Source organism: Charadrius vociferus, unplaced genomic scaffold (assembly GCF_000708025.1).
Source record: "Charadrius vociferus isolate BGI_N301 unplaced genomic scaffold, ASM70802v2 scaffold68, whole genome shotgun sequence".
Classification (NCBI taxonomy): Eukaryota; Metazoa; Chordata; class Aves; order Charadriiformes; family Charadriidae; genus Charadrius; species Charadrius vociferus.
This window is the reverse complement of record NW_009649946.1, coordinates 4,074,204-4,101,770: the sequence shown is the minus strand read 5'-3', so window position 1 is coordinate 4,101,770 and position 27,567 is coordinate 4,074,204. Positions and strand designations below refer to the sequence as shown.

The 27,567-nt window shown below is 37.3% G+C and overlaps 1 protein-coding gene across 1 annotated transcript in view; it reads left to right on the top strand.

Annotated features, from left to right (window-relative positions):
- Positions 1-27,567, top strand: part of WDR27 (WD repeat domain 27) — a 66,257-nt gene that overhangs the window by 21,192 nt on the left and 17,498 nt on the right. Inside the window, exons 16-21 of the mRNA XM_009891478.1 lie at positions 2,359-2,448; positions 7,362-7,483; positions 8,079-8,212; positions 14,376-14,473; positions 14,778-14,899; positions 20,082-20,179. Of these exons, the coding sequence (XP_009889780.1) occupies positions 2,359-2,448; positions 7,362-7,483; positions 8,079-8,212; positions 14,376-14,473; positions 14,778-14,899; positions 20,082-20,179 (664 nt within the window). The remainder of the gene's footprint in view (positions 1-2,358; positions 2,449-7,361; positions 7,484-8,078; positions 8,213-14,375; positions 14,474-14,777; positions 14,900-20,081; positions 20,180-27,567) is intronic.

The window sequence follows — 27,567 nt, the reverse complement described above, 5'->3', positions numbered from 1 at the left end:
AGATATTTTGGGGACAAGCGCAACTTTCATCTTCAAGAAATGAAAGGAATTGGCTACAATCAGTAACTTTTCTGAAATATATTCCAGCCATCTCTCTGTTTCCTAGAGAATGGGAAGAAATTATTTTTAGGGCTCCTGAAAGAAATTGGTTGCAGAGAGCTTATTTCTAGGAATGTTATCTGCACTTAAAACTAGAAGCTCTTTTTTAGCAAGGAAAAGCATTGCTATAGTTTTGATAACACATGTTAAGTATAAATCCTCTTTTACTTACTCTGAGGAAGGAACATCTTTCTCTCTTTCTGTCTTGGTCTCTCTCTCACACACACGCATGCACACACAGGCTTAAACAACCACAGTTTACCAAAACATGGTTTAGCAAAACTTGCAGAGATTTTTTTCTTGGAGTAAAAAAAATCATATTATTCTAGGCTTGTAAAGGGTATTCTGTTATTGTTGTAGTCTGTGTTGACCAGATGGTTCCTAGCTTTACAATATATTACAATATATTTTCTGTTGCAAATTTGCAACTTGGAATTGCAGCTTGGAACAGACTTTCAAGTGGTCTTTGTAAAGAAAAAAAATAACAATAATTAATATTATGTGCATCTTTAAAAATAGTAGAAAGAAAACTAAATAGAAAATTTAAGTAAAACTTAAGAGGTTGTAAAGTTTCATTAATATGTTAATGCAAACCTTCCTAGATTTATTAAAAAAAAAATTTGTAGTATTGGAGGTGTTATGACTTATTGCTCTGTTAGAAAACAGTTTTCTGAGGATTTGAGATGATATTCCTTTCAACAAGACTCCAAAATTCTATGCAAAATTATTTTCTCTCATTCTATATGCACAAGAAGTTTTAGGTATTGTTAATTATGTATGTATGACTTACCTTATATCACTTACCTGATATACTTACCAATCAGGTCTCATGCTGAAAACGCACACTGTCAAAACTTTAGGAAAAGTGGGGAAAATCTGCAGAAGAGCACCACCCTTTATGGAATCATGGAATCTTCAGAGTTGGAAGGGACCCCTAAAGATCATCTAGTCCAACTCCCCTGCTAAAGCAGGATTGCCTTGAGCACAAAGCTCAAAGACTTCATACCTTTGAGTTTGTAGGGCGCACGTTTTTTTGAATATTTTGTCTAGAACTACTTATTTTATTTTTATGATGAAATTATTTAGCAGCATTATTTAGCATGTGCAATTACTAGTTCTTTGAGAAAAAGTCAGCCGAAATATTGCTTCTCATATAAAAGGAAAAATATTTTCATGAAGTAGTTCTTTGGTAGTTTAGCATACTGATGCATTTAATAACTAATAACAGAAAAAAGATTCTGGAATGCCTGTTTTTAGCATATACATCTACTCCATTAAGTGCCCCACTTAAAATTAACTTTTAGTATACGACTCTCAGAGATTAGAAATATGGATTTCTAATGTGTTTATATTGCCATAATGTGGGGAAAAAAAATGTTTTGTGGAACATAGTATTCTGAACCTGCAATGTGGGAGGTACTTGGACAGTGGATAGCAGTGTGTAATGTTGGTGAAATCAAGCATGACTTTTATTCCCTCTCCCTTTGTAAAGGTGCTCAGGAGATGTATGAAGGGGGTGTTCAGGTGGTACCTCTTTAAAAATACTTTTCACAGTGAACCTAGTAGAATTCATTTGAATTCTGCACTTCATTCCCTTACTTTCTCTCAGTACTATCTTCTCTTGCTCCACCATGTCTTATTTTTTCCCATTAGTTCATTTATCTGCTCTTTCTTTTATTTTTTTCAGGAACAGTTTTAGAGCAAACAGTTCAGTTTCACAAATCACTGCCGTTATATAGACATTAAGGGAGTCTATCCTGTCATTTTATGCCCTCTGCTGATTACCAATATAAATGAACAATCTAACTGAACTTGGGTAGTTTTTAGGATTACCGTATGAAGGAAATTTATCATCTTTAAGAAGTGATCTAAAATGACTAATATGTACTTTTTATTCTAATATGTAATTAAAGGTGATATAACTAATAAGAAGGTATTAAAAATGAATGTAAGGAAATAGATTTAAATGACTACTAAAAACTTCTGCACTTAAATTTTGTAGCACTTCTTTTATGAAAAGTGAATTTCTACCTTGTGATGAATAACTGTTTTGAGAATATATTAGGACAATAAATTAATTGTGTAAAATTTCATACCAAATTCTGCACTATGAATTTGTGATGTTCATACAAAATACATACAAAATATGATGATGTGTGTTTTGTTGTAGTGTCATGTGTGATTTTTATTACTAAAAGAAACAGCTTATTAGGTCCTTGTTGCTTTCAAATATAAATCATTAGACACTCTTCTTTATAGGGGATGGAGAGATGCTGGCTTGCGGCCTGGCTGACAAGGCTGTACTGATATTCAATTCCAATCTCACTGATACATGTAATGTTTTTTCAGGTAAAGTTGTGAATTAAATTACTAAAAAAATAATATATAATTGAGTTTAACCTAAAATAGCATACTAATTAAGAGTCCACTTACATCACCTTGAGAAGGATGGGGGAGAGGGAATACTGCTGATTCAAGATGTAGAATTTACTTCTCTGGTTGGTTAGATTTTGTTCTGGAATTAATCTGCCTACCAGGTATTCCCATTTCTCAGTTTTGTGCGAGGTAAATAGTAATGTATCGTGATATATATTGCAATCTGCATTGCCTATGTGTATTACAATAATGACAATATATTGCAACGATAATGCATGTGTATATTGCAGTAATATATTGTAACAGATTATTAGCCAGAAAATTGACTGTGATGACTTGGCAACAAATGTGTTTGGTTTGCAACTCCAGACTTCTAAAGCACAACTATTTGGAATAAAAAAGGGACTATTCCTATGGAGAAATCCATATCTGCAAAAAGTGTATGCATGTGAAAACACATGTGCATTACTTAACTTTTTAAATGATCCAGATTCTCTTTATGTGAACCACTATCAAGAAGTCAGACAGGCTGGTTTTACTTGAATGTATATAGAGATTATGTGCTGCAGAAGCTGACATTTGAATCCTGTGAAATACTCTTTTTTTGATTTTTTTTTTTCACTGGAGTTTGTTTTTATGCAGGCTTCATTGATTTTGGAATGGTAATAGCTGAGTTTTGTCTTTGTTTCATCTCAGGGGAAGATACTAATTTCATTGACTTTGTTGAATCTATACCTCCATATACTTGCTACATACCAAATAACATTGAAGGGATTGTTCAAAACTGGCAATAACAGAGAAGTTAGGCTTCAATAAGAAAAGATGTTCATCTTTGAACATATTTGAAAGGAGAAAAAGAAAGTTAGAATTTAGAGGTTTCTAAATTTGAAAGAAAACCTTAGTTTATGTTACTCTAAATCGTGAAGGAAACAGTAGTTAAGTTTTGGCACATTATTAACAAAATGCTTTGTCTTTCTATGAAGTAAAATTAAATATTACAATTTTATAAGATGTATTTTAAGTTGTATTGCTTAACATATAGAGTTCAGATTCCTATGCTAATTCAACATTCAGAGCTCCCTAAAATACTGCAGTACTCTGCAAATGCAGGCTAATTTATTGTGATAAGAAGAGTAAAGTGACCTGCAACAAACTTCATGATATTACAGAGAAGCTTTTTCTGGTGCCAGTAGTTAAGGTGCCATGTACTAATTCTTTGTCTGGCTTTGAAAAAAAATTGATTTATTACTAAATTGTTCATCTGCCAGTTGGCTTTGTTCTATTAGTTTTCTTAGGTTTTGCACTACTATCTAATTTATTTCATTGATACTTTTCATTCTTTATTCTATGTCTTTTTTATGATGCACAGTCTGTAAACCACATTCTACTTGAGGCTCTTCAGGTAGCATAAGAATGCAACCTGTGCATGTAGTTCTTTTCAAGAGCAACATAAATGTGAAACTATCAGGTACTGTACTGTAGGGCAGTAGGAAGCACAAACCACCAGTTACCGCTTATTTCATTCATGTAGTTCTTCTGTACAGTTCAGATTATCATGAAATCACCGATTTATTTTCTACTTTAGCTGCCTTTGAAGTATCATAATAAATTTATTTTCTTTTCATTAAAACCTATGATGCATTGCTCTTATTCAGAGCTGCACTCGATGGTAATGTAAAACTTTCCTTTTTCAAGAAATGGCAATGATATCTCTTCTGTTAAAAAAAAATCAATTTCAAGGCATTATTAACATCTGAATATAGCTGATTATCAAAAAGCATATTTTTGTAATGCACCGTCAGAGAGGAGTGGTATAGCAACAGCTATTTTGCTATAAGCCTGATTTATTTAGTTTTTTTCCCCAAAGTGCTCAATTACAGTTTTAAGTAGTTCTGCATTCCTCTTTAGAGTTGGCTCTTCAGGTGTCTGTGTCCTATAGTGAAGTGCAGGTAATATCGGCCAGCTTTAAAAGAATTACAGCCAGCAGGGCTTTTTTGAAAAAGTATTTTTCAAAACCAGCTGCTGTCCTTCTCAATGTGCTTCAGGACTGGAGAACCCTGAGTAATGCCTGTTTTGAAGCTTACTGGTCTCTTGCAAGCCAGCTGGCATCTCCTTCACTGTGCTTTGGGATTGGGGGAACTGGAATGCAGAGATTCTTAAGCTTTTTGCATTGCCCTTCCAATTTTCCAAACCTCAGATTTTCCTTAAGTTTCTCATGTTCCTTACCACTTTGGAAAACTGTTTTGTATATTCTGGTAAATTGTTTTTGGTTTAGTTTTTCTTTAATGCAGATAATGTGAAGATTCCAAATGGTTCTACAAAACCAAGGCCCGCAAATTTGTGCTGAGAATAAAATAAGTATAGTACTTATATAGTTATCCAGTACCTATACAGTTTTCTGGTGAAAATTCTACGGGTCTTTGGTATCTGGGAATTAAAATATCTTGTTTATAAGACTTTTTATAGATATATGTTATCATAGAATATCTTAATTGCTGAGATAAAATGATTAGCCTTTCTGTAATTTAAAGCAATCAATTTTTTTTTGTATATAAAACTTCAGTTGACTACAGAGAAAATGTGCACAAGAGGGCAGCATAAGAACTTTGAATGTTTTAAGGCTAGGTGAAATTCATCAGACTTCATCTGGAAAAATTAGAATAATATGGGCCAAAGTTTGTTAATTTTGCTTGACATATTTTCTTCTTTTTTGACCTTTTTGATCAGCTTCAATATAATTTGAGATCAAATTAATAATTTTAGCTTCTGGATGATGTTTCTGGCTTTTGAAGTTCTTTCTTTGTAATTTTCTAATCTTGTTTTTAACTGTGGGACACCAAACTGGAAAGTGTGTTTCTTGTAGAAGCTTTTTGCTATTAACTGGAGATTATAATACTTAAAACTATGATTTTCAAACAGGCAATTACATTTTTTTAAGCTAATGAGACAGTCCTGCAGAAGCTGTTGTAGTGGCACGTTCATTGTGTTCTTACAAAAACAGCTAGCTCGGTAATAAAAGCCTAATGAATAAAATAAAGAATTGCAACTATTTGCAAGGTCTTAAGTGGTTTCCAGACCATGTTTGGTATAAAATTTCATTCCAATATAATACTCAGAGTTTTTCAAGTAATACTCTTATCTTTTCTTAAATATAATTTCAAGGCTGTTTCTTGAAAATGCTCTTCCAATAGCCTTCAAAAATTAGAGTTAGAATTATCATTATCTACAGATTAGATTGGTGATTCTTTTGTAACTGCTTATATTTTGTGGTTTAAAACACTGAACTTTGACAAAGTCAGTCAGGTGTTCTGTTGCTGAGGCTTCTGCCATAGCTGTGGTGAGTTCCTTTATTGCTTTATGTGACAAAATCCTTCTGGATGTCAGTAGCTTTGCCTTCCTTCCTTTTAAAGCCCCATCTCATCAATTATATTGTCTTCTTCTGGAATATATGGCACTTTGCAGCTATGTAAAATCAGTTTCTAAGCACTTGAAGTTAAGCATTCAAAATAAAGTTCCTATGAAGCCTGATTCAGATCTTGAAGGCCTTCAATGCTAGAGTAACCATCCTGGGACTCAGGATTTTTCTTTGGCCTGAATGTCTCCACAGCAGTACATTTCTGGCAGGCCTATGACAAAAAACAAACCAATCTTTAAAAGCTCCAATGTGGTAACCTCAGTTTTGCTGGACTTCCACCCCTCTGTTATTAGGGATGGGCAGAGATGAAGCAATCTGGGATGAAACACTCAGGACAGTTTATTAGTCAGAGAGAAATAACACATGATCATCAACACTGTGGGCTAGATCCCAGGTTTTGGGCCACTCCATGAGCCAAATACTGGCTAACAATCAGATGCAGAGTGCTGTGGTCTTGCATGATGGTCATTCTATTTTGCCATTTGGGTATAGTAGCAAGTCATAGGGCTCTGGACCTTAACCATCCCACTTGCATTTTGAAATATTTGGTAACCATGGCATCAGTGATGGTTGTTTTCTTCACTCGGTTACCAACAGGAGGATGAAGGCAGATGAAATTATTCCCTGAATATCCCTCTTTGAGTAGTCTTTTTCAGACTGATGTTTGGACCTCTGTGCGTCAGAAGACAGCTTTTCCAAACCTTAGAAGCTTGATTAGAACCGTTAGGAATTGATTGTCAAGCTTCTATTTTCTGTGGAGTTTTTTTGCCACAGTTTGGAATAATTTTAGTCCAATTCAGCACTTCATTTTGAGACAGTCAGTATTTAATGAAAAAGATCAGAAACGTAACTGTTAGCAGTAAGACTCGCTATTAATAACAACAACCTTCTAACCACTTCTGGGCTTCTAATGCAGTTTGCTGTGGAAATAGAATTCATTAATATTACTGTGATAGTAAAGATCTGTTAATATGTTTTTTGTTCTTAACTTAAAGGAAATTTGTTTGTTATGTATTTGTTTAGAACTATTTTATAGTTCTAGCTGAGTCAAATCTGAATTGCAGGAAACTGAAGAAAATTTAGATACTAGTTTTTATTCTTTTACAATGTGAATATCTGTAAAAGATAAATGTGTCTTTTATATTCATTATAACATTTTTCTACAAACTCCCTTACAGCAATGGAGGCAATGTCATACAAATGCATATGACATTTCAGGGAGAATAACTTGGTATTTTTCTGACCTTATTTAATTTTGTGAATCTTGATTATTAATGAGAGATGTTTTTCCATTGTTTTTGGTGGAAGAAAAAAAAAAACAATAACTGGTTTAATTCAGCCATTTGAAACTTCTATTTAAAATGTATTTTAATATTGTGTATAATTACATTAAAACAATATGATTAACTCTGGAGAAATGTATAAGTGCAAGAAATAAGCTTTATGATATTTCCATTATAATTTTTATTAGGTCATGATGGTGCAGTTAACTCTGTTGGCTGGAGTCATGATAAGAAGTGGTTAGTTTCTGCATCAGAAGACAGAACTTTAAGGGTCTGGTCAGTTTGCAAGAATGAACCTGCCCTAATTCTGGTAATTAGAAACTCCTGTTAGTTTGGTTCACAGCGGACACTGTTTTGCCCTTTCATCTACTTCCATTTTAACAGCTCTGTAGAAGAAACATGCAGCCTGATTTTCAGAGCTACCGGGTGGCGGTGACTCAAACTGATACTATGATCTGGGTGATCTTCATTGACTTGAAATTAGTTTTTTATCATGACAATTTATGAAAAGAAAAATCCAATCTGGGTAGACAAAACTAGTGGACATGTCTGGAAGTTTTGGTTTTATTGTCTGCTCTGTATATTCTATTTTCATTGGCTCAGCTCTGATTGACTTTATAGTCTACTCCCCAATTCAAATGGAAGTTTAGAGTATGAAGATAGATTGTATTAGATTCAATTGACTACAGATACTATTAACTTTACTGCCAACCGCTTTAAGTAGAATGAAAACTTTATTTTCAGAGTAATAGATGTCAAAAATAGGAAGGGCAACTACATAGTAGGTTAACCTCCTGGGATATGGTAATGGTAACAGGGAGACTACACCTTTAACACCAGGAATCTCAGACAAAAAGTATCCAGTATCTTAGAATCCATTCTTAATAATTTACTTTGCATTTTAGGGCAAAGAGAAGTTCCATAAGACTGTACGATTTGCACAGTTTTATTTTATAGATGCATTTATATTGCTGTGTTGTGGAGCTGAATTTCATCTATTAAGTTTACATCTAGACACAACGAAGGATGACCTCAAACGGTGAGTAAAATGTCTCATTAACAGTCCAGTGAAAGTACTTGTACTGTTTGATATGGGTTTTTTTTGGGTGGTGAGGTGGGGTGGGATTGAGGGCAAGAATATTACAGAAGAAAAAAATTGTAAATTTTTACAAATTTTTACAAATTACTGTACAAACAGTAAAAGCTAATTGTAAAAATGTCTTTGTTCTGGCATAATAATAAAAAAATTGAAATGTCAAAATTTTTTGTATCTGGTGCAAAACCAGTTTTGTTATTACTGTTACCATTTAGGACCTTCTGAGCTTTACCTTGTGTCTGTTTACATTTTAGCGTGCATTAATGTCTTAAGTTACATTTGAGAAGCTATTGCAATTCTTTCTCTTGTGGGAATATTTCTATATACTTTTTCTTTCAGAGACTCCAACATACTGTGACTGTTTTCTTCCTTCTCTGACAAATGGTAGTAGATCACTTTCATAATTGTCACTGACTTTCTAACTGTTATATTGTATCTAATTACTTTTCTTATTATCCTATTTTGTCCCTATGTTTCTTCATTGTTAGGCACCCTTCTTTCTGACTTGGAATCAATTCTTTTATTAAGTGTCTGATTCTGTTCTTTTCTTTTAGTTTATAATTGGAGCTAAAACTGTCCTTGTACCCTTTTACTAAGTTTCTCTGCTCTTCATTTGCTTTTGCTGGTTTTCAGCAGTATTTGTGTATATAAGACTTTATTATATTCAAATATATGTATATATCCTAGAATCATAGAATTGTTATGGCCTGAAAAAACCTTTAAGATCATCAAGTCCAACAGTTATCTAACTCTACAAGGCCCACTTCTAAACCATGTCCCTGAGCACCGTATGTAGACCATTTTCAACCACATCCAAGGATTCAACCACTTCCCTGGGTGGCATGCTCCAGTCTTTGATAACCCTTTTGGTGTAGAAGTTTTTCCTAATATCTAACCTAAACCTCCCCTGGAGCAACTTGAGGCCATTTCCTCTTGTCCTGTAGGTTGTAACTTGTGAGAAGAGACCAACCCCCACCTCTCTACTACCTCCTTTCAGGTAGTTGTAGAGAGTGATAAGGTGTCCTTTTCTCCAAGCTAAACAACCCCAAGTCCCTCAGCCGCTCCTCGTAATACTTATTCTCAAGACCCTTCACCTGCTGCATTGCCCTACCAGCTTTGTTGCCCTAATATATGCATATATGTATGTATATGTTTAGACATAGTAGCGTTTAAAAAAACCTTGAAGATATATTTTTCTTTCTCTGATATTATGACGTTATATTTTGACTTATTTTCCCAGCATTTCTTTGTTTTATGAAACACTGCATCATTCTTTTTGCTACTCACAACTCTCATTCTGCCTTCTGAGTCAAATTTGGAAGAATGCTTGAATAGAGCTGATTCAAGAAGATGCTGGATCTAACCCCAAAGCATGCTTTTACACCCTTAATTAGTGGGCATGGTAATGCAGTCTGGCTAACCAATAGATTGCTACTGCATTTCGGAGATGAAGACAGTGCAATGAGAAATCATATCATTGTTTGTGCAGAGTTTTCAAAGAACTCCCCATAAGTGTTAATTAACTAAGCATCATAGCAACTTAATTAAATGGTTAAATACTGGTTCAGTTTTGAAGTGGAAAAAAAAAAAAAGTTATATTCCTTATTGGTTTATTTAAATATATCCTTATTTACTAATGCCATTGAGGAGATGTATTGCAGTTCTGGGAATAGGATAAAGATCTGACTTCTGCTTCTATGATTAATCTCAAAAAGATTCACAACCTAAACCAATTTGTTTACCTTCTCAAAAATTGCTATTTAATTTCCACTCTCATCAACAGCTGTGCATGCTGATATGAAGTGTAACTATTTGCTTCTCCATTTATTTTTTTAATTCTTAATTACTTTTAAGTCACATAAGAATTTGAGCAGAACAAATCATCTATGGGTTGTTATCTCATTTTTGTGGTTTTATGTATTGTTTTAAATATCAGCATGAACAATTTCAAAGGAGTTTTAAAAGGATAAAATTGTGTTCCAGTAACAGAAATGATGCCTTTTAAAGCCATTATATTTATAACTTGTAGTAGTCTTACATACAGTAAGGGAAATAATGATAAAATGTCTACTCTGATGAAATGGGAAACTATACCAGCACGTATTATAGATGGATAAAGCAAAGGCCATGGTAAGTGGGTTTAAAATTTAGCATGCTAGTGATACATAGGAGAGTGTTCATTTCAGATATTTCTGGAAAGTTAATGTTCAACTTCTTAAGTAACTGGGCTGCACAGACCTGATTCAGCAGCTTGGTTCCTTTGAGAATGGAAACTAGATAAGAAGTGCATAAGTCATAACAACATTCTAACAGCATCCATTTCTAAATGCTTTTAATTTTCCTGTGCTTATCTTTTCTTATGTTTAAGATTCATTACATAGGGTCAGTGAATGGCATCCACCCTCCTCTGCAATGTAAGAGAGAATATTTTTCAGTTATGATGAGTTCTAAGCGTTCCAGAAGATGAAGTGATTCTTTTCCTTGTCATGTAACTGATTTTTTTACTTTACTGAACTCAAGGCTGTGTCTGGAAATGTATAATGAGACTCCAGTTTGAAGATTAATTTTTACAGTGCATATAAAAATGTTTTTAATAGCCTGAAACCTTATGATCTGTGATACTGATGATGTTTGTGGTCTGTCACTTAGTTTTGACTTTGTCATGTGCAGCCATTTTCCTTAAAATTTTAAATGTCAGGTCTCCATCAAGCTGGTTTTGGGGGGGTTTGGGAGGTCTTTTTAGGTGCCTATTCATCTTCTGGTTTTAGCATAGTAACATACTTCCATACATTGAAGTTTTTTGTCTGTCATCAAAATATTTCTACTTTATCTGGGTCTCCTGAAAAATGCTTTCAGCAAAGGACTTCAAAACTGCTGGGAAGCAGACATATCAGTCTCTGCAATCTTTGCAGGAAGTGTTTGTATCCTAGAAACTGGTTTTATATTTTATTTCTGAAGATATACCATTATCCTGAAAATAACTATATACTGTAAATGTATTCCCACCAAATTATTAAATACTCATATCTTGTCCCAAGATACATACTTGGGATATATCTTATATCTTATATCCCAAGTGTGCGGGATATAAGATATTACAGAAATTAGTCATTTACTCTGTTGTCAGAATTCTAATGGTTGAAGGCATTACAGGAGGACAGAGTCGTAGTTTTGAATATATCAACTCAAATGTGATTTTATTTGGATACCTGATCTCTTGGGTTGTCAGCTGAGATTATGTGCTGTGCATAGAATTGCAGACCTGGATAAAAATGTACTAAGAAGATACTGTTTGTCCATTTATTTGCCTCCATCACAAATTTTTCTGAGGCTTTAGGAGGTGTTGGTCTAATTTAGACAAATTTTAGGGTTCATTTAAGCTACAATAGCCTCTCCAGTTGACTTGTGAGATGGAATTTTGCCTATATGCACTGCACACTCTTGATCTTCATCTGTGCAGCATTTTCTAGGGCTTGTAGTGTTTTGTAATTGTTGAAAACAACTTCACAACTGTCTGTGTGACAGTGTGTTCCTATTGGAAACCTTGCAATGCAGGAATTATCTTTGCTAATGGCAGACTGTCAAATATATCTATGGAAAGTGGTCAGATCGGAGATAGAATTCTTGATCTAGTTGTATATAATTTTATTTTTAGAACTTGCTTCTGATGGGAAAATAAATACATTTTTCTTTCCTTTTGCAGAGATCCTATCTTATTTGCTATTATCTTATTTTTTTTACTTAGAAAGTAACCCATGTTATATTCAGAGAAATCGGTTGATTTTCTGCCAACAAAAACACAGTTATTTTGTTAAATGTGCCTTCTTACTGATAAGTTGTAATGTCTTTCAACAATCTAAAAAGCTTTTCCTTTTTGTGCTCTTCACACCTTTATCTTGATAAACATTACACCACCTTCTGACCTTTACTGGATTAATTCCTCTGATTAATTCCTCGACAAGCCCTTTCTAAGATATATAACAACGTTTCCTATAACAAACAGGAAATTATTTTAACTTATTATGTGCATTGTGCACTTTTGCTTACATTTCAACATAATTTTTTATTCTTGAATTCTGTTCTTATGTATTAGAAATGAGTGGCATTTAAGCTTTTGTCTTGTATCTGTTTGAGTTATGTAACAGATTTCTTCAGTAATCTGATTGCGTACCTTCCGTGTTGCCTGTTAATTCTTAGTTTATGGAGATATTGTTAAAGCAATAAAAAGGTAACCCAGATTGTTATATAAACTTTAATCTCTAAGAGGCCAGAACTAATGTACAGTCTCCAGCTGACTGTGTCCACAATGCCTGGCTGAATTTTAGTTGACTTGCACTTTGACTTGAATGTGTATAGGACATGTGGCAAATGTGTTGTGTCCAAAAAATATGAAAGTAGCCATCGCTCAGAGACTGGCTGGGCATTGGTCTGCTGGTGGAAGCTAGTAAGCGACTACTTTTACATCACTTGGGTTTTTTTCTTTTTTCTTCGCATATTAAACAGTCTTTATCTCATCCCCTGAGTTTTCATCACCTTTGACCTTCCAATTCTCACCCCCATACCACTGGGGGATCCCACTGGGGGAGAATGAGTGAGCAACTGTGTGGGGGCTGCCAGAGATGGTCAACACACCACAGTAACTCAAAATTTCTACATGATTTTGTAAATGCAAAGACACTTTGATGCAGTAAAATAATTCCAATGTAACTGTAGGTATTATATTTCCCTTTTAGCGTCTGTCTAAAGACAATACAAAAGTCTACATGTGACACACTTGTAAGAATAATTAGTGTTTCCTTCTCACAGTGCTAAAAGTTTGCAAAACAGATAATTTGACAAAAACAATATGTTTATCAGTAGGATCATTTCAAAAGAAAAATGGTTAATGATTTGCTCTTGCCTTTCTTTTTTACTCACAAACAATGATCTGCTGAGCTTTTCCAGGTAGACATTAGAGCTACCTTGGCAGTGACGGTGAAGCAGAAGGTAAAATACTGTGTTTTTCAATTGACTCCTCCCCCCTCAGTTTTATCACTGAGCTTGTCATTATATGTTATGGAATATCTCTTTGGATAATTCCCATAGGTGGTCATGGCTATGTTCCCATCTGACCTCTTGCACTCCCCCAGCCTACTCACTCTGCGGGCACAGTGAGAAACACAGGGTATTTTAATGCTGTGCAGACAGTGTTCAGCAATAACGGATAGATAAATATATAAGATAAAACCATGGTGTGTTATCAACACTGGTTCGGTCCAAATGTAAAATAGCACCATACAAGCTACTATGAAGAAAATTAACTCCACTGCAGCCAGACTCAGTATGGTTATTAACAACTCTGTTTATATTCCTTAGGTGACTTCTTCTATTGAAATCATACTCTTCTTGCCCAACACATCCATATTAATATCCATGGAGGAATGTTTTTTGTTGACTTTGGTGGATTTAAGATGAGATCCTTGTTGTCTGTGCTGATATATTTCAGTAAACAGAAAGATCTGGTCAGACAGAATCACAACAGAGTTTTGCTTTGTGTCGTATAAGTAAGTCTGAAGCCATTTTAGAGCACTTGGCATATGTGCAACACCTGCGTAGAGCTGGCAGATAACCCACAGGACCCTGAGGAGACCATCATATGTTGGGAAGCTAAATTTCTTTGATAGTCTCTGATCAGCCCCTTGTTCTGTTCCCATCTAAGTAGAAATTATTCTTTCCTCACTATTTTCTCCTCATTTTCTTTCTTATTGCCCCTGTAATCAGCACATGAAATGCTATACTGAAACTACTGGTATTTCTGGTTTTTGATTGTAGGTACTTGACAGATTTTTTGGTCTTTAATATTTCCAATATACATACAGGGTTATTTTAATGTTTCATGTTGATAGAAGATTTATCTTATGAATACCATGTTTCTTTTCATCCAAATGAATTTTGTTAACAAGTTTTTTAATGGAGTTCAGCAACGAGTCAAAAGGTCTGTGACTTTCATTTTTAATAATGAAAGAAAGCAGTTTGGTTTGCTTTGTGATTCCAGTGGGAGTTTACTGGTGGCCACAAATCATAATTTATTTCATAAACACTAGCATTCATTTGATATTTTTTGCAGATACAAACAGAGAAGTGTTTGCAAATTGGTACAGAAATTTTCCATGGCTTCAACAATGGAGATTACCAGCCTTTCAGCAGTAAATGATTTCTACTCTTGTATCCTTTGTATTTCGTATTTTCTTTATAGTTCTTTGGACTTAATGACATGGAAACAAGTTTGCTTAAAGTAATTAGCATTTGATTCTTTATGACTCTCTTTCTGTTAGAGTAAAAATGCTGTATTGTTTGTGATACTGAACTTCAGCCTTGGACATGAATTTTTTAGGATTGTAAGATTTTGGTGCTGCTCATAGAGCAATAAATACAACAGAATCTTGATATCTAGTTATCTATCTTTTTGTCTATCTGTGTGCTTTTGTTCCTTTTGATCAGTTTAACTTTAACACAGAGAACTGTACAGATATTGTACTTACAGCTGGCAGCAACCGAGCATTGGAAGTTTTTGACCTCAATGCTGGCTGCAGCACAGCAGTGATACAAGAAGCTCATACTAGATCAGTCTATCAGATCTGCCAAAATAAGGTATGCGCTTTATTGAATTTTATTTATAGTACCACTACAGCTCCATCAACAAAGTTGACCATTTTGGGGCAAAATTATTGATCAAGGCTCTCAATTTTTTCAGTTATATAAAATTAATATTTTAGATAAGTCAACAGGAAAATTACACATCAGCTATTTTGTTATAGTTGTATAGTTTAAAGTTGTTAAAGTAAATATAACTCAGTGCATTAAGGTAATATGCTAAAATATTTTATAGACATAAAAATATGCAGAATGCTGTGTGTAAATTACATCCTGTTGAAAGTGTGAAACACATTGGAATCTAAGGTTAGCTAGTGATGAGGGGTAAAGTGCAATAGAAGCTGTGGAGCGAAACAGTTGATACTGCAGATCCGGTGCCTACACCCCAAAATTTATGAAGGCTTTCCTTTGGACTAGCTCTAGTCTTGTCTTGTGGGCTGAACGCTCATTAATGACTGCAATATATATATTCACGAAATGCATTTTCTGGCTTAGATTCATGCAAATCGGTGCCTATGTTCCAAGACTGCTTTGTGATGCTATCTGGACAGTAGTAAGTGAGGATGATCAGGAGATTTGTTCTTTAAACAAATAAAAAAAGAAAATTCATTTGGAAGGTCTTGTTAAACACTGAGGAAGATGATTAAGTGTGGGAGAGACCTGTTAGCAAATTATTAAATATCTAGAATATTCTAGAAATACAGGTGAACAGCATGACATTCTGTTATTTCTGGCTTTGGACAGCAGCAACTGTAAGCAAGTATATATAATTTGCAGTGTAATGACTTTGATTTTAAATTGTCCTTTTGGCCTGTTCTAGAGATTGTTTGCAAGAATCAATGTGTGAAATTCTCAACCTGCGGTGTACTTGATTAAGTTATTGTATCATTTGGAATATGTTCTCTTTACAGCAGACATTGTGTGATGTATAATAGAACAGTATTGTGAACCTTCCTCCAGTTTAGCAGGAAATATTGCAAAAATATAGATATGTATATTCACATAGAAAATTTGGCGACACTGACTGTTATAAAGTATATCTCTTAGAAGATGTTGGGGTGGGACACCCGTTTTAATGGGTGTCTGTAATTCTTGTTTCCTTTCCTTTCTTGTTTAGAATTTTAGCACCCTGAAAGTGAAGATATATTTAGGAGATAATAAATATTGCTATGTCTGTGAGACTTATTAATGAAGAGGAATCGACTGGGAGTGCAAATTAAATAAACTTGTCATATTACTTGTATGTGCATATCAGTTGCTGCTAAGTCAGTGTTTCTGTAAAGATACAGATTATCTGTATGACACTATAGAAATTTAGAATGTGCTATAGGGAAATGTTCAGAGGAACATTCAAACATCTCAATATCAGCTGAATCTAAGAACTGATTGCCTTACTCTCTTATATTATTTTGAAAATCTCTGTGGCCTATTAAATAAAATTAATGCAGAAGTCTTCTGTTTCTCAAGAATCAAGAAATGCTTGTTTTGCTTATTAAAATCTGCAGTAATTCCAACGAAACCGGAGTAGAATTCTTTATAGTTGCTCCTATTGAAATCTGCCCAAAGTATACTGGCTAACTCATTGATTTCACCCCCCCATACCCCGTCTCCAATTCTCTAATGACCATAGGTGGTCAGAACTATCACTTTATTAGTAGAGTACAGCACATCCCTTGTTGCAGTGATGTCAGCACGATGAAGCCTTGATCCAATAATGGTATGTTGAAGATGATAAACCACCCTACTGAATCGTTACTTGCCACAGCTTATCTTTAGTAGGAACATTTTGAATCTTCCTGACTGTAATTAGGTTGTAAAATCAGACTGTATCCTTGCCTGAGATATTCCATCTGCAGCCTCTCTACAGATGTAAGCACAGTTGATGAAAACTTGTCCCTTATCTGCAGCCTGAATTTTCAAAGGCAATCTCTGTTCTTGTTAACATTTTCTGAAATATTGCAGATGAACGTAGAGTACATACTCATACAGTGTGCATATATAGAATAAGTACATGGAGTGTTTGTTATTGTAGGCTAGCAAATTGCTGCAGTGGTCCTTGTTTTCAAGTGAGGTGTGAAACTAGTGGTGGTTCTGCCCATTCTTACTGTCCCTTCTCCCTCTTCTCTGGTGATGGGAACAGTGGCAGCAACCAGATGGGGCTTCCAGAATGTCTTCTATCATGTCACTCTTCTCCCTTTCTCATTGGCAAACTCTGTGATGATGGTACTGCCTCGAGCTTCCTGACAGTTTGCTGGAGCTCCAGAATAACCAACCTATGGCTGAAGCCTGTTCCTCTTATCCTGTGTCACTTCACCAGTTTACATCTCCAGACCTATTTCACCAGTTGAAGCTAGGTTATCTCTCTCTGTATTGTTACAGGTGCTCTGCTTCTGCAGCTATGATTCTTCACTTCTCCACCTCCTACAACCTGTTTCCTTTCTTCACCCTCCTGTACTTAATTCCCTCACTCTAGTAGAATCCTCCCACCATCCCCATACTGTACTAGTCATCCACAACCATGTAGATTACTGCATTTCCCTGATTATGTCTTCCTTTCTCACCTCCTTGAACCTCAGTCTCTTGCAAGGATTCAGAGGAGACAGATGCAAGGACTGGAAGAAACTAAGTTTGGGGAGGTAATGGCCATGAGGGAGAATGATGAAGGGAATTGAAGAGAGCAGCATCAGTAAAGCTCAGTCTCAGAAGGCTTGGACTTCTGCTTTAGTACACATGCAGTAGCACAGTTAGAAAGTCTTCCCATTTTAAACTCAGATTTTAAAGCAAAGTATTACTTCAGAAATGAAAAATTCAGTAGCATGATGCTGAATTAAAATTATAAGAATTGTAAGGAAGCTGGGGAATGTGGCCTCACCAGGGCAGAGTAGAGGGGGAGGATAACCTCCCTCAACCTGCTGGCCACACTCTTTGTAATGCACCCCAGGATACCATTGGCCTTCTTAGCAACAAAGGCACATTGCTGGCTCACGGTCAACTTGTCCACCAGGACTCCCAGGTCCTTCTCCACAGAGCTGCTTTCCAGCAGGTCAAGCCCTAACCTGTACTGCTGCATGGGGTTATTCCTCCCCAGGTGCGGGACCCTACACTTGCCCTTGTTGAACTTCATTATGTTCCTCTCCACTCAGCTCTCTAGCCTGTCCAGGTCTTGCTGAATGGCAGCACAGCTTTCTGGTGTATCAGCCATTCCTCCCAATTTTGTATCACTGCTGATAACTTGCAGAGGGTACACTCTGTTCCCTCATCCAGGTCATTGATGAATATATTGAACAAGACTGGACCCAATACTGAGCCCTGGGTGGGGAACACTGCTAGCTACAGACCTCCAAGTAGACTCTGCACCACTGATCACAATCCTCTGAGCTCTGCCATTCAGCCTGTTCTCAATGCACCTTACTGTCTACTCATCTAACCCACACTTCCTAAGCTTCCCTATGAGGATGTTATGGGAGACCATGTCAAAAGCCTTGCTAAAGTCGAGGTAGACAATATCCACTGCTTTCCCCGCATCTACCCAGACAGCCGTGCTATCATAGAAGGCTATCAGATTGGTCAAGCATGATTTTCCCTTGGTGAATCTATGTTAACCACTGCTGATAAACCTTCTTTTCCTCCAGAGGCTTAGAGATGACATCCAGAATGAGCTGGTCCATCACCTTTCCAGGGATGGAGCTGAGGCTGACTGGCCTGTAGTTTCCTGGGTCCTCCTTCTTGCTCTTTTTGAAGATTGGAGTGACATTGGCTTTCCTCCAGTCCTCAGGCACCTCTTCTGTCCTTCATGTCCTTTCATCCTCTTCCCCTGTTTGGCTGATTAGGATGAAAGTCCATTAGTGGAAAATATATATTTAAATACAATGTTTATTGCTCCAGAGCTGGGCTTAGACATAAACTATCCAGTAACTGGCCTTGGATCTCTGCACTCCCCAGCTGCTGACACCTGGACATGTGAGCCTTTGTCTCTCTGGCAGTTGGTCTGGAACCTGATTGCTCTGGTAGCCAGCTCCTCCAGATGCTTCACTCCCCAGAACACACACACATACCTGGCTCCCAAGCCGCTTCACCTACATGCTGACTATTCCAGCTTGAAGTCTGCTAGTGATGACACGCTGGCTTATGCTCCCTTACCTGACCCTCACTTGCTCTGGTTGTTTGGAACACAGACGCTTGGTCCAGCTTTAGTTACTGTCATTTAATTTCACTTATTCCAGTCTTTCCAGTTCTTAGCACTCAGACCAACAGGCTGTCTGTTCTATGGCCCCACTCCTGTTGGTGGCACCCAGACCCCCACTCATTCCAGGACACACAGGCCTCTTGTGGTCCCCTGTCCAGTTGCTGACTTTTAGACCTCCATATACATGTATGCTGATAGAGAATCCCTTCACCCAGGAAAATAGTTAGAAATGGATTTCAATAGGAAGACAAGAAAGGTTGTGCTGATCAGGTGCAGGGCATGGCCAAATGCACTGAGCAGCAGTCTGTTCTTCTATTCCCTTTTCCCTCGGTTTTCCTGCACTTGTTCTTCCACAAACCACTTTGATCCTCCCTTTTCCCCACCCTTATTTCCTAACCTAAACATCTCATAATGTCTTGTGTAATCACAAAATGATCTTCCCCTACATCCCATAATGGATCCCATACTCTGATAAGTACTAATTCCCACCAGTCTGTGAGATCACCCAGAGAGCTTCTCCTGTTGACTCATCGTGGTGGGTGTCACCCCTGGACCAAAGGGCTCATGGCTGTCCTGGGACAATACTGAGAGGAGTCAAGGCAGTATTTCATTTCTCTGACTGGGTTATGGGGGTTTTCTCCACGTCAGATTTCCTCTGCGCTCCTTTGTGTGTGTGCAGACAAGCTTTTTATCACATAACCTAACAAACGTTTATTTTTTATTTTTAAATGGAATAAATTCTTCACTGAGAGGGTGATCGGTCACTGGAACTGACTCCCCAAGGAAGTGGTTACAGTACTGGGCATGTCAGACTTCAAACAATGTCTGGACAATGCTCTTAGTCGTATGGTTTAGTTTTAGGTAGTCCTGTGAGGAGCAGGGAGTTGGACTTGATGATGCCTCTGGGTCCCTTCCAACTTGAGATGTTCTATGATTCTACAAATATTTAGCACCGCAAGAATAGTTATCTGAAACTGATTTCATATTTTACAGGGGTCATCATTCAGCACTCAGCAACCCGAAGCTTACAATCTTTTCATGACCACAGCTGCTGGTGATGGCATCAAATTGTGGGATTTAAGAACACTGAGGTAAGACTGAATAAGGTACCTTGCAAGGAAAGTTAATGCTTCATCTTTGTTCAGAATTGTCATACTTGCTGTGATATAGCAGTAGAAATTTGGATCAGATCTACAATCAGACCTTTAAAAATTAAAATTAAAAGCTAATTGGAATTTACTAATTTTAAGAGACCAAACAAAATGCTGGCTCCTCAGTTTTACTATGTGGAAGCCATTAAATGGTCAAGATTTATCACCCCTGTCTTACCTACCTTTGTAGACTTAATTGTATGTATAAAACAGTATATTGAACAGAATGCTAATGGTATTTCCAAAACACCATGTTGTTACTGTTAAAGGAGGTAAAATTTCTGATCCAGCTTTTAAAATACAAATGTAATTGTAACAACATGATTACAAATCATGTCTGTAGTGCTATAAATTTGCATAATAAGTTATCATAAACTCAGAATAAAAATGCTACACTTTTTCTAAAGAAGTTTCAGTGTTTTACTTGGGAGAGCTGGGGGACAAATGGAGAGAGTGGTGGGGTGGGAACATTGCTCAGGAAAGGAAATACTTGGGGCAATCTCTGTTGTGCATACTAAAAGAGTTATATTCAAAATAAAAGAGGTTTAGACAGGGAGGATATTTAAATTTTAAAGAATAATTTCATATTCGCTTTGTGCATATGTAAACATATACTGATTGAAAGACATAATATAATTTTTCTAATACTGAACTTTCTGTTTAGGAAATGCTTAATGATCCTTTCATTTATTTCCCTCTTTCTGTGCTAAGAATACATTAAACCTATAGGGGGCATATATGTTCTTGCCAAAGCATTGCTGTAATACCTGCATTGAAAGTCAGAAAGTAATGAAACTAGAGACTACTGGGTTGGAATCTGTTACCTTCTTATGTTTTTGTAATAAGCTGCTCAAACTATGTTGCTGAAGAGCAATGAAAGAGTAGAAAGCTTTTCACAGATCACTTATCTGTCTCTTTGTTTCTAAATATTAATATAAGTAGACCAGGTGAATGGTAAAATAGTTAAAGTGTAAAATCTGGGCAATCAATTAAATGAATATGTCCTGGGAAGAGGGGAATAATTTATGTATGTTCTTGCTTTATATTTAATTTGGCAAAGTCGTCGTATTCTAGTGTCCACTGAGTTCTACTAGCCAAACTTCAAAAAAGTAATTCAAGTCCTTAATGACACATATTTTAAGGGTGCTTATTAGGTATTATGTATATGTGTGTGTGTTTGTTGTACCTTACACAGTGATCAATGGTAATAACTGTTGTGGAGAAGAAACAGAGAAAATAAATGATTACTTTTCACTTGCTTGTAACTTTCAGAGAAAAGATATCTAATTTTTAGAAATGAAATTTTCTGTCACTGCTCAGACCAGAGATTGAGTCTTCTGTATTTTAAAATCTATTCTTGAGTTCTCATATGGAAGAAAACTGTTCACTTTTTCCTAATGTGTCCACCAGGTGTTTTTCACATAAATAAATTTGAAATGGCTGAGTTTGGAAAGCTGTATCTGAACTTGGAACAAGTCTCCACTGAAGTGTTGGGTCTACTACACAGACTGAAAAATTTGCTTTTTTTTTTGTTCATAGGTCTTGTCCAATCAAATACAGTCCATCCCTTGCACTGTTGGGTGCTTACAGGAGAGATTAGTTCCTAAACAATCTTATGGTGGGCCAGTACCTTTAATCTCTTAAAGTTGTTGATTTGTAAAGTTGGTGCATCGGCCATTACTGTGTTTTGAATGGTCCCTCTGGAATGACCTCTCTTTATTTCTGCTTTGGGTTTGCCAGAATAGGGTTTATTTAGTGAAATCTTTGTCCAGTGTTCTTGAAATATAGCAAAGGTAAGTCCACCTTCTCATTTATACTGTTTGCAGTGTTGTGGGTAGTAACACTAACTGCAAGATCTCAACTTTATTGTTTGTTGATTTTGTTCTAAATATTTGCCCTAGACATCTACAGTGAAAACTGTTCTGCCTTTGTTTAATCTGCTTGTTACCCTTAATGAGTTCTATCCATTGTTACTTTATTTAATAATACTGTAAAGTGTGAAATTCTGATTAAATAGGGAAAAAACCCCTCCGGCGTGGCGCTCTTGAAAGCTGCAGTTGAAACCATGGGAAATAATTTTCAGAGTAACTCTGCACAATTTCTGTGGGACTCTTAGTTTCTCTTATGCAATGTCTTTGATGATGGCTCCTTTTATTATTCTTCTGACATGCATTCCTTTTCTTATAATTGACTGAGGTATCATAGCAGAATGCTCAGGTTCTTTTTTGATCTTTGCTTAGAGTAGATCTTCGGACATGTTATCCTGGCCTGCAGCTTTATAGTTTTTGAATATATTGATTCTTTTTCTCTGAGTTCCACAAGAATTTTCCCATTCAGTCTGTATTATCAAACTACATTTTTTTCCAGTGAAATTTCATGTAACTTATGTTTACTTTTATGCTTGAAGTTGATGAGAGTATTTTGCAACTTCCATTTTCATCATCCTTACTAGATAAAGCTGTGAATCTGTCTGTCTCTTTTAACTATTGATGATCTGGAGGCATTCCAAGACTGCTTCAGAGAGTGCCAGAAAGTGTTATGGGTTCCTCTGAAGGTGGTACAAGAAAAGGCATTTTTACTTTCTGATGTTGTCAGACAACCTCACACAGCCAGATCATCTTGCCAATAAATGAGGGAATCTTGGACACTGCTAGTGACTTTTGGATTTACTCAGACTCTTGCTTCATTTGCTTTGAAATGCATGGATTTGTAAAGTTTCATCTGAAGAATCTGAATATTTTTATGCTTCTGCATTCTTGTCATTTATAACTGTAGCTAAGAAAAGCTTCAGACAATCTACAAAGCAGATATATGAATAAATAACTAAGGAGAATAGATCTTTTTGGAAGAAGAACCAACTCTGGCTACTCTTCTTCCAGGTTAGGATAATAAATTATGGGGCTTTACGAATACAGGCACCAGGGTAAGATAATGACCTTTGACCAACTTCCAAGACACTGTGAAGAGAAATTTAAGTCTATCTTGTCGAAAAGAATGGCTACTTGGAGAACTAGTAAAAATACTTTCTCTTGGGTCCAGGGTGGAAGGTGCAGTGGGAATCTGAATGAGAAGAACGTTACAGTCACGTTTCAAGATTACCAAGAAAGAGTCAGACAAACGTTTAATGATCAGGAGGTACAAAACATTGATGCATGCTTACATTTTTTGAAGGAGTTCAAGTGTTCATAGTGATGAAACATTGCAGACTCTTAATTGTCTGTAAGACACAAGAAACTTTACCATTCTACCTCCTTCTGCTGTCTCTTTGTTGAATGCATTCTAGACACATCACAACTCCTTCTGAAGTCAGGAGTCTAGCAATGATTCATAAGGATCTGTACGTATTGTCTCCAACACCTAATATTAATCTTTTGGGAAAGTCTGGATTGGAGTGACACAAGTTGGTGAGTCCTATAGATCGCCCAGGCTAGATATATCAGAAAATTCTAATACACTAAGCCTCCTTATCTGCCAGTCCTGCCTTGTTTTAGTGACTAAGTTCATGGACATATAGGGCACTGAGAGACAGATATATTTTGGCATCCTAGTGCTGTAAAACCAGCACATAGAAAGTGTGTAGAAACTTAGGAACTAAGGAAAATTCTATTCTCTTACACAGTAAACCCGCAACAACCCCAAATGGTAGACTAAACTAAATACCAGCTGCTTTAATATGTTCATATGTCACTTAAATTTTACATGATAGTTTTAAATTCTGTTTTACCAGCCCAGATCACTTCAATTTCTTATTTCCTCCCACTTGTAGATAATTCTATGCATTAAAACATCAAGAAGAAAGGAAGTTTCTGACCTTTGTTATGTTAGGAGGAAACTATTAATTAAAAGTGTTGCCCTCTTTGCTTTTTAAATGCTTCAGGCACTCCATTTAAGCTCTGGCCTGGACATTTAGTCTTTGCCTGAACTATGCTGTTGATGTACTTGTCTCAAGTCCTGACTCCAGCCTTGTTTTCTGCAAGGACCTTGACTGAACTTGTAGCTAGTTTGCTTTGAGTTCTGTCTCTGGCAGACCCATGTTGCAGTCTTGCCTCCAGCCGTGTATCTGGCTCCACCTCCTGCTGGTCCTGACTGGACTGCTGGGGTGGACCCTGGACCTGGTTCATCACCTCACTTTTTCTGGGACTGTCAATGGACCTTTTTATCAGCACACTACTCTGCCCACCCTGTTCAGATATGGTGGGATGGTGTCCTGGTTGGTGAGGACACTGTGCCATGATCACCGTTGGCTTCTTACTCATTTTCCCTTTCGTAGCAGCCCTGCTCTTGCTGCACTCTAACATGCATATTCACCATTATATTTATTTCTCATAAAAGGTGCATAGGCCTGCAAAATGCACACTGAAGAATGCCTTGCGATGTTTTTATTTTTGTTTCTGCTCCAAAAAAAGATGTGCTGATAACTTGGTCCGGGTAATTATCAAGCATGTGATCCATGCAGTTAATTGGAACTCAAAAGCTGATTAATATTCTAAGCAATACTCCTAACTTGAAAGAAATTCTTTCCACTTCTGAAAGAGATAGTAACATAGGTAGTATTTATACAGCTCTGTAATATAGTACATTGACATATTAAAATAATGCAAGGTCAATACCTCTGTGCAGGGGAGCCATATACTGATGAATTTGCTAGATTGTGAGTACAATCAGCATATCAATATCCTGATCATTCAAGCTAGGTGAATAACTAAATAAAGATTTACTGATTTATGCATAGATTATCTCATAGAAACATTTCTGGCTTAGTGAAGAGCTTCTCAGGTATTTTCATAGAATCAAAGAATGTTAAGAGTTGAAAGGCACCTTAACCTAGTTCCAACTCCCCCTTCTATGGCCAGTGACACTTTCCACTAGACCAGGTTGCTCAAAGCCTCATCTGAACTGGCCTTGAACACTTCAAGGATAAGGCACCCACAACTTCTCTGGACAACCTGTTACAGTGTCTCACCACCCTCACAGTAAAGAATTTCTTCCTAATATCTATTCTAAATCTACCCTCTTCCAGTTTAAAACCATTACCCCTTGTCCTATCACTACACTTCCTGATAAAGAGTCCCTCCCTACCTTTCCTGTAGGCCCTCTTTAAGTGGTGGAAGGTCAGAATAAGGTCTCCCCAGAGCCTTTTCTTCTCCAAGCTGAACAACCCCAACTCTCTCAGCCTGTCTTCATAGGAGAAGTGCTCCAGCCCTATGATAATTTTTGTGGCCCTCCTCTGGACCTGCTCCAACAGGTCCACGTCCTTCTTATGCTTAGGGCTCCAGAGATGGATGCAGTACTCCAGGTGGGGTCTCACGTGAGCAGAGTAGACGGGCAGAATCACCTCCCTTGACCTGCTGGCCACGCTGCTTTTGATGAAGCCCAGGATGCTGTTGGCTTTCTGAACTGCATGTGCACATTGCTGGGTCACGTTGAGCTTCTCATCCACCAACACCCTCAAGTCCTTCTCCTCAGAGCTGCTCTCCATCCATTCTCCAACGAGCCTGTATTTGTGCTTGGCATTGCCCTGACCCACATGCAGGACCTTGCACTTGGCCTTGTTGTACTTCATGAGGTTCGCATGGGCCCACCTCTCAAAGCTGTCCAGGTCCCTCTGGATGGCATCCCTTCCCTCCAGCATGTCAGCCACACCTCATAGCTTGGTGTCGTCGGCAAACTTGCTGAGGGTGCACTCAATCCCAACATCCTTGTCACCAACAAAGATGTTAAACAGCGACGGTCACAATACTGACCCCTGAGGAACGCCAGTTGTCACTAGTCTCCACGTGGACATTGAGCTGTTGACCCCAACTCTGAGTGTGACCATCCAGCCAATTCCTTATACACCGAGTGGTCCATCTGTCAAATCCACGTGTCTCCAATTTAGAAACAAGGATGTCATGTGGGATGGTGTCAAATGCTTTGCATGAGTCCAGGTAGGTGGTGTAACTTGCTCTTGCCTTGTCCACCAATGCACTAACACTGTCGTAGAAGGCCACCAGATTTTTCAGACACGATTTGCCCTTAATGAAGCCATGTTGGCTGTCACCGATTAATTCCTTATTTTCCATGTGCCTTAGCATAGTTTTCAGGAGGATCTGCTGCATGATCTTGCTGGGCAGAGGTGAGACTGACTGGCCTGTAGTTCCCTGGGTCTTCCTTTTTTCCCCTTTTAAATATGCAGGTTATGTTTCCCCTTTTCCAGTCAGTGGGAACTTCACCAGACCACCTGACTTCTCAAATATGATGGCTAGTGGCTTATCAACTTCATCTGCCAGTTCCCTCAGGACCTGCAGATACATTTTATCATGCCCCATGGATTTGTTCACCTTAAGGTTCCCCAGATGATCTCGAACCTGATCTTGTCCTACAGTGGGCAATTCCTCATTCTCCCAGTCCCTACCTTTGCCTTCTGCAACTTGGGTGGTGCCTTCTGCCCTTGCTGGTGAAGAGTGAGGCAAAAAAGTCATTGAGTACCTCAGCCTTCTCCATATCCTGGGTGACCAGGTCTCCCATTTCCTTCTGGAGAGGGCCCACATTACCCACATTTGCCTTCTCTACTTGCCACAGAAATATAGAGATGTGAAACTGGCTGGGAGAACTGATGGTCAGGAGCAGGATGGTCAGTAACTGCTGAAAATGGGAATTAATTTAAAAGGAAGGAATGGGAAAGTTGTGCTATTCTGTCAGATGTGCTCATTATCTACCCAGAGGTGAGGAGAGCAGGGAAAAGTTACTACTGCCCCATTTAGAGGTCTGGGCTGCTACTATGGTAGGTGTGGGGAGGCAGATGTAAAAGCTGCTAGGTTACTCTTGCAGGTAATGAGATTGGCAGGGGCAAAGTGTTGGGAGGAGCTCCCAACCACCACCGCACTAACACCTTTGGTGGCAGGAACAGCCTGCCTCTGACTCACTCTCTGAACATTTGAGGAATAGAAGTTCAGCTGCTTTAATGCTGTTTGCTGCTGAAATAGCCATTCCTCATCTCTTTCTGGCAAAAAAGGCAGTGGGTGCCTATTGGATCACAGTGAAGATATTTGAAGAATATTGGACTACTTGGACATACTGAATTTCTTCTTCAGAATATTCAGATACATGATAATGCTTTGATGCATGATCCCAGGCAAAATCAGTTTCACCCTCTTTCAGCCTCTGAAAAGATTTGCCAATTGTATAAAGACAGTTTCAGACATTAAGGTAAAAACTCCAACTAGTATTATAATCCTGTGCAACTAGATCATAAGCTCCCCTGGCAACATATTTTAGTAGAATTCCTGCAGCCACATGGAACTCATCTCTCATTTTCTAACAATTACACTTTAAGACCCTTAGGGTCA